Source organism: Aegilops tauschii, chromosome 2, assembly GCF_002575655.3.
Source record: "Aegilops tauschii subsp. strangulata cultivar AL8/78 chromosome 2, Aet v6.0, whole genome shotgun sequence".
NCBI classification, from domain to species: domain Eukaryota; kingdom Viridiplantae; phylum Streptophyta; class Magnoliopsida; order Poales; family Poaceae; genus Aegilops; species Aegilops tauschii.
Window position 1 is genome coordinate 114,208,672 of NC_053036.3, and position 7,883 is coordinate 114,216,554.

The window sequence follows — 7,883 nt, forward strand, 5'->3', positions numbered from 1 at the left end:
AGTGGATATTAAAATTCCTACGGGTTTTTTTCTTTTAAGGAGGCACTAAAGGAACAAATCCTACAGTTTTCTTTTACTCCATTCCTTTGAACCAAATGCATGAATAGTGGTACCATAGGAAACTTTTCAATTCCTATGTTTTTCCTTCACTTTTCCTTTCAAGCACTGGCGATTCTAGTAGGCAGGCTTGAGCAAGGAAAAGCCTACACTCAAAAAATGTTTTTGTGTTATTTCTACTACTTTGGACCCATGCCACTACCCTACTAGCTCAACTCCCAGGCCCATCGACAAATGCACAGCTCAAACGCGCAGAGATAAATAATGATGGCGTTTAAGAAAGTCCATCACGGATAGCTAAGTTACAGCGAAATGTTAGCAGACAGCCTTTGTGTGTCTTATTTGTGTAACACATGCTATCTGTTGCTCATCCTGTTACAGCGAAATGTTGATCGTTTGTGCTAGCCACCCGGCTCCTTCGGTTCATTCCGAGTTTCTTTCTGGATGGCTATCACTCAACAGTTCCAGAATGCCTTACCATTTGAGCTCAACTGGAAGGAACTTCAGAAAGCAAAACAGACATCAGCTAGCGATTACCTTTGCAAAAAGTTCTTCATTGGAAGGTATGTCTCATAGGAATTAAGCAAACCATCTCATTCACTACCGAAATTAGACTAAGCCTGCTTTGGATGTTGGGAATTTGTAGTGGTTCCTTTGGAAGCAATATATTCTTTGGAAATTTCACAGTGAATCATGTGGTCGTAATGGGAGTAAAAATTGTTTCTGTATTTACTCAAATCTTTCAATACTCACGCATGGTGCCACGCATTCTGAACGTCAAGCTGAATACGCTGTCCTCTGTCCCATTTTTTCATAATATATGCCCTCTGTGATGATTTCAATTGTGACTTTGTCACTGAACCTAAACTCCTTCTTGTTATATTCAGATCATAAAATTTCTGAATTGCTGCCTTCATTTTGTTGTCCAGATTTAGTCGCCTCTGTAAAGCCATCTCGTCTTCTGCCAACAGTGGAACCAAAAACATTTCCCAATAGTGTCCCTGATGAGATACTATCAAAACTCATATTGGAAGAGTCTGATGCCTTTTACATACTAGAGCTGTGCACAAGTAGAGAACTTAGTTCCTCTCTGCTAGATAAGAACTCTGCAATCTTAATCTGCTTAATCGATGTTGACAGTGACTCCTTGCTAGAAAGAGTACCAGCAATCTATGGGGACCAACCTTCACATGGCACCAAGGCATCACAATTCCTTCCCTTTCAAAGTGGTGCAGTTGATATAATCACCTTTAAAGGTCCCAAATTGCAGACAATCAAAGAAATCTGGATCGGCCTTGAATCAGGTACACTATCCACCTAGTTTTCTGTTCTCTGCAAATATGTTCCATTCCCTATACTATACTAACGTACCCATCTCACCTGATGTAAATGTTCTTCCCTTCATTTTCACAATATTACCGTTCAAGATCAGGTTCGTGGAGATTAGATGGTTTAAGTCTGAAAGTGATCCATGGAGCACTGAACACACCTAAAGATCTTGAGGGAACACTTGAGCTCAAGTTCAGCGGTTTACAGTTCACTTTCGACAAGCTCGGTGTGCTGCTTGCTGAGGATGGAGCTTCAGTTGTGGAAGCAAGGCTGTTGGAAATATGCCCTAGAGGCAATAATAAATGGTTATTATTATATTTCTTTGTTCATGATAATTGTCTATTGTTCATGCTATAATTGTGTTATCCGGAAATCGTAATACATGTGTGAATACATAGACCACAACGTGTCCCTAGTAAGCCTCTAGTTGACTAGCTCGTTGATCAACAGATAGTCATGGTTTCCTGACTATGGACATTGGATGTCATTGATAACGGGATCACATCATTAGGAGAATGATGTGATGGACAAGACCCAATCCTAAGCATAGCATAAAAGATCGTGTAGTTCGTTTGCTAGAGCTTTTCCAATGTCAACTATCTTTTCCTTAGACCATGAGATCGTGTAACTCCCGGATGCCGTAGGAGTGCTTTGGGTGTACCCAACGTCACAACGTAACTGGGTGACTATAAAGGTACACTACGGGTATCTCTGAAAGTGTCTGTTGGGTTGACATGGATCGAGACTGGGATTTGTCACTCCGTATGACGGAGAGGTATCTCTGGGCCCACTCGGTAATGCATCATCATAATGAGCTCAATGTGACTAAGGAGTTAGCCACGGGATCATGCATTACGGTACGAGTAAAGTGACTTGCCGGTAACGAGATTGAACAAGGTATTGGGATACCGACGATCGAATCTCGAGCAAGTAACATACCGATTGACAAAGGGAATTGTATACGGGATTGATTGAATCCTCGACATCGTGGTTCATCCGATGAGATCATCGTGGAACATGTGGGAGCCAACATGGGTATCCAGATCCCGCTGTTGGTTATTGACCGGAGAGGCGTCTCGGTCATGTCTGCATGTCTCCCGAACCCGTAGGGTCTACACACTTAAGGTTCGGTGACGCTAGGGTTGTAGAGATATTAGTATGCGGAAACCCGAAAGTTGTTCAGAGTCCCGGATGAGATCCCGGACGTCACGAGGAGTTCCGGAATGGTCCGGAGGTGAAGAATTATATATAGGAAGTCCAGTTTCGGCCACCGGGAAAGTTTCGGGGGTTATCGGTATTGTACCGGGACCACCGGAAGGGTCCCGGGGGTCCACCGGGTGGGGCCACCTATCCCGGAGGGCCCCATGGGCTGAAGTGGGAAGGGAACCAGCCCTTAGTGGGCTGGGGCGCCCCCCTTGGGCCTCCCCCTGCGCCTAGGGTTGGAAACCCTGGGGGTGGGGGCGCCCCACTTGGCTTGGGGGGGAAGCCACCCCCCCTTCCCCCTTGGCCGCCGCCCCCCTTGGAGATCTGATCTCCCAGGGCCGGCGCCCCCCAGGGGGCCTATATATAGTGGGGGAGGGAGGGCAGCAGCACCACAGCCCCTGGTGCCTCCCTCTCCCCCAGCAACACCTCTCCCTCTCGCAGAAGCTTGGCGAAGCCCTGCCGAGAATCCCGCTACTTCCACCACCACGCCGTCGTGCTGCTGGATCTCAATCAACCTCTCCTTCCCCCTTGCTGGATCAAGAAGGAGGAGACGTCGCTGCTCCGTACGTGTGTTGAACGCGGAGGTGCGGTCCGTTCGGCACTCGGTCATCGGTGATTTGGATCAAGGCGAGTACGACTCCATCAACCCCGTTCATTGGAACGCTTCCGCTCGCGATCTACAAGGGTATGTAGATGCACTCCTTTCCCCTCGTTGCTAGTATACTCCATAGATGGATCTTGGTGATGCGTAGGAAATTTTTTAAATTCTGCTACGATCCCCAACAAAGGCCTACTGCTGTCACTGACCTGTCAGGAATTAGCATTTCTGATCTTCAAGAGGGGCAGCTATCCTCAGCAAAGACAACCTCAAGCATTAAGGAATTGAAGGAAGATGGACTGAGGGAGTATGCTGATCTCAAGCAATCCTTGCTGCTTTACGACATATCTATTGTTATAACAGGTTTCTCTGCCTTCACTCTGGCTTCGAATGATGGAGCTGCCTACTCGTTCCTCGTCGGTGGGATTGGAGGGTTGCTGTATCTATTGCTGCTCCAAAGATCTGTGGACGGGTTACCGGCAATTAGTTCTCCTTCAGAAGCGAGCAGTTCAGAGCCCACTATGAACTTCAGCGGCGTAAGAAGGCCATGGTTGATATTGTCGATTGTAATGGTTGCTGGGGCTGTTGCACTGAAGTACGGTGCTGGTGGTGACAACTTCGAGCTGACTCCGACTGAGCTATTTGTTGGCACTGCAGGGTTCCTGGCGAACAAGGTTGCTGTTCTTCTAGCAGCATTCAAACCCTTGCAAAGTAATTTGGAGAGCGACGATGGATCTGTGGACTGAGCTTCTTGACAACATTGCTCTGAATATACTAGCATAATGTTAAAAAAGGGGGGTAAAATTTAACAGATGTAGGATTTCATAGTAGCTCGATGGCATTCAAGATCTTAAGCTAAGTATGGAAAGTGCAGGGGATCAGCTCAGAGGTAGAATTGAAGAGCGTGTGCTTGTAACTTGAGCCTACTAGTAACTTCACTCCATCAGCATGTGTTGGAGTAAATGGCCACGGGTAGCCTAACCGACTCCCCCTGGCTCTTCGAAAAATTATCAGGCCATTCGAGCCTTCAAGCATACAGAGCATAGGGCCGCCTCCCCCCGGCCGGCTATCCCCAGGGCCGACTACCCGAAGGCGACCCGGCCTCAGAAACCTTCCCAAAGAAAGCTACGAGATGGCCGACTCCAAGGAGCCGGCCCCAAGAGGACCGACTCCCAGAGGCCGGCCATGAAGAAAGCCGACTCCCAGAAGCCGGCCAAGACTGCACCCACCAAGACTGCATCCACATAACGGTGATAAGACGGGGCGTGGCCGCAGTACAGCCCACTACCCCCCGAATCCCGGAACAGGCATGGTCACAGGGCGCCGTACGGGTCAGCCATCACCCGTCCGGCGCTGCACAGTAGCCATGTTAACCTCGATGTCACCCACGACAGCCGCCAGTACGGCCCGCGAGCGGCGGGCCCCTTTAGCCAGAGAAACGCTCGAAGGCGGCCCGACCTCCCCTAGTCGGCCAGGGGCGTAGCCGGCTCCCAATAGCCGGCTACCTCCCCCCCCCCCCCCGAAACATGTGCCTCATTAAGGAGACAAGACTGTTAGAAATATGCCCTAGAGGCAATAATAAATTGGTTATTATTATATTTCCTTGTTCATGATAATCGTTTATTATCCATGCTAAAATTGTATTGATAGGAAACTCAGATACATGTGTGGATACATAGACAACACCATGTCCCTAGTAAGCCTCTAGTTGACTAGCTCGTTGATCAATAGATGGTTACGGTTTCCTGACCATGGACATTGGATGTCGTTGATAACGGGACCACATCATTAGGAGAATGATGTGATGTACAAGACCCAATCCTAAGCCTAGCACAAGATCGTGTAGTTCGTTTGCTAAGAGCTTTTCTAATGTCAAGTATCATTTCCTTAGACCATGAGATTGTGCAACTCCCGGATACCGTAGGAATGCTTTGGGTGTACCAAACGTCACAACGTAACTGGGTGGCTATAAAGGTGCACTACAGGTATCTCCGAAAGTGTCTGTTGGGTTGGCACGAATCGAGACTGGGATTTGTCACTCCGTGTAAACGGAGAGGTATCTCTGGGCCCACTCGGTAGGACATCATCATTATGTGCACAATGTGACCAAGGAGTTGATCACGGGATGATGTGTTACGGAACGAGTAAAGAGACTTGCCGGTAACGAGATTGAACAAGGTATCAGGATACCGACGATCGAATCTCGGGCAAGTACCATACCGGTAGACAAAGGGAATTGTATACGGGATTGATTGAATCCTTGACATCGTGGTTCATCCGATGAGATCATCGTGGAACATGTGGGACCAACATGGGTATCCAGATCCCACTGTTGGTTATTGGCCGGAGAACGTCTCGGTCATGTCTGCATGGTTCCCGAACCCGTAGGGTCTACACACTTAAGGTTCGATGACAATAGAGTTATAGGGAATAGATATACGTGGTTACCGAATGTTGTTCGGAGTCCCGGATGAGATCCCGGACGTCACGAGGAGTTCCGGAATGGTCCGGAGGTAAAGATTTATATATGGGAAGTCCTGTTTTGGTCACCGGAAAAGTTTCGGGTGCTGTCGGTAACGTACCGGGACCACCGGGAGGGTCCCGGGGGTCCACCAGGTGGGGCCACCGGCCCCAGAGGGCTGCGTGGGCTAAGTGTGGGAAGGTACCAGCCCCTAGGTGGGCTGGTGTGCCTCCCACAAGGGGCCCAAGGCGCAGGGAAGGGGGAAGGGGGAAACCCTAGGCTCAGATGGGCCTAAGGCCCACCTAGTAGTGCGCCCCCCCTCTCTCCCCCCTTGGCCGCCCCTCCAAGTCCCATCTAGGGCTGGCCGCACCCCTTGGGGGGAACCCTAGATGGGGGCGCAGCCCCTCCCCCTCCCCTATATATAGTGGGGGTTTTGGGGCTGCCATATAGATGAGTCTTCCCCTCTCTCTGGCGAAGCCCTACCCCTCTCCCTCCTCGTCTCTCGCAGTGCTTGGCGAAGCCCTGCTGGAGTGCCACACTCCTCCATCACCACCATGCCGTTGTGCTGCTGCTGGATGGAGTCTTCCCCAACCTCTCCCTCTCTCCATGCTGGATCAAGGCATGGGAGACGTCACCGGGCTGCACGTATGTTGAACGCGGAGGCGCCGTGGTTCGGCGCTTAGATCGGAATCAACCGCGATCTGAATCGCAACGAGTACGACTGCTTCATCCGCGTTCTTGCAATGCTTCCGCTTAGCGATCTACAATGGTATGTAGATGCACTCCCCTTCCCCTCGGTGCTAGATTACTCCATAGATTGATCTTGGTGATGCGTAGAAAATTTTGAATTTCGGCTACGTTCCCCAACAGTGGCATCATGAGCTAGGTCTATGAGTAGTTTCTATGCACGAGTAGAACACAAAGTAGTTGTGGGCGTCGATTTTGTCAATTTACTTGCCGTTACTAGTCTTATCTTGATTCGGCGGCATCATAGGATGAAGCGGCCCGGACCGACCTTACACGTACACTTACGTGAGACAGGTTCCACTGACTGACATGCACTAGTTGCATAAGGTGGCTAGTGGGTGTCTGTCTCTCCCACTTTAGTCGGATCGGATTCGATGAAAAGGGTCCTTATGAAGGGTAAATAGAAATTGGCATATCACGTTGTGGCTTTTGCGTAGGTAAGAAACGTTCTTGCTAGAATCCCATAGTAGCCACGTAAAACATGCAACAACAATTAGAGAACGTCTAACTTGTTTTTGCAGGGTATGCTATGTGATGTGATATGGCCAAAAGGATGTGATGAATGATATATGTGATGTATGAGATTGATCATGTTCTTGTAATAGGAATCACGACTTGCATGTCGATGAGTATGACAACCGGCAGGAGCCATAGGAGTTGTCTTAATGTATTGTATGACCTGCGTGTCAATGAAAACGCCATGTAATTACTTTACTTTATTGCTAACCGTTAGCCATAGTAGTAGAAGTAATAGTTGGCGAGACAACTTCATGAAGACACAATGATGGAGATCATGGTGTTATGCCGGTGACGAAGGTGATCATGCCGCGCCTCGAAGATGGAGATCAAAGGCGCAAGATGATATTGGCCATATCACGTCACTTTATGATTTGCATGTGATGTTTGTCATGTTTACATCTTATTTGCTTAGAACGACGGTAGCATAAATAAGATGATCCCTCACTAAAATTTCAAGAGACGTGTTCCCCCTAACTGTGCACCGTTGCGAAGGTTCGTTGTTTCGAAGCATCACGTGATGATCGGGTGTGATAGATTCTAACGTTCGAATACAACGGGTGTTGATGAGCCTAGCATGTACAGACATGGCCTCAGAACACATGCGAAACACTTAGGTTGACTTGACGAGCCTAGCATGTACAGACATGGCCTCGGAACACAAGAGATCGAAAGGTCGAACATGAGTCGTATAGTAGATACGATTAACATGGAGATGTTCACCGATGATGACTAGTCCGTCTCACGTGATGATCGGACACGGCCTAGTTTGACTCGGATCATGTATCACTTAGATGACTAGAGGGATGTCTATCTGAGTGGGAGTTCATTGAATAATCAGATGAACTTAATTATCATGAACATAGTCAAAAGGTCTTTGCAAATTATGTCATAGCTTACGCTTTAGTTCTACTGTTTAAGATATGTTCCTAGAGAAAATTTAGTTGAAAGTTGATAGTAGCAATTATGCGG

The 7,883-nt window shown here is 48.3% G+C and overlaps 1 protein-coding gene across 1 annotated transcript; it reads left to right on the top strand.

Annotated features, from left to right (window-relative positions):
- The first annotated feature begins 31 nt into the window (after positions 1 to 31).
- On the top strand, positions 32 to 4,132 carry LOC109754209 (uncharacterized). The gene is made up of 4 exons (XM_020313121.4): positions 32 to 620; positions 987 to 1,361; positions 1,490 to 1,655; positions 3,378 to 4,132. Exons 1-4 carry the CDS (start codon positions 443 to 445, stop codon positions 3,931 to 3,933), a joined length of 1,275 nt encoding a protein of 424 aa, XP_020168710.1. The 5' UTR covers positions 32 to 442; the 3' UTR covers positions 3,934 to 4,132.
- The last annotated feature ends 3,751 nt before the right edge of the window (positions 4,133 to 7,883 follow it).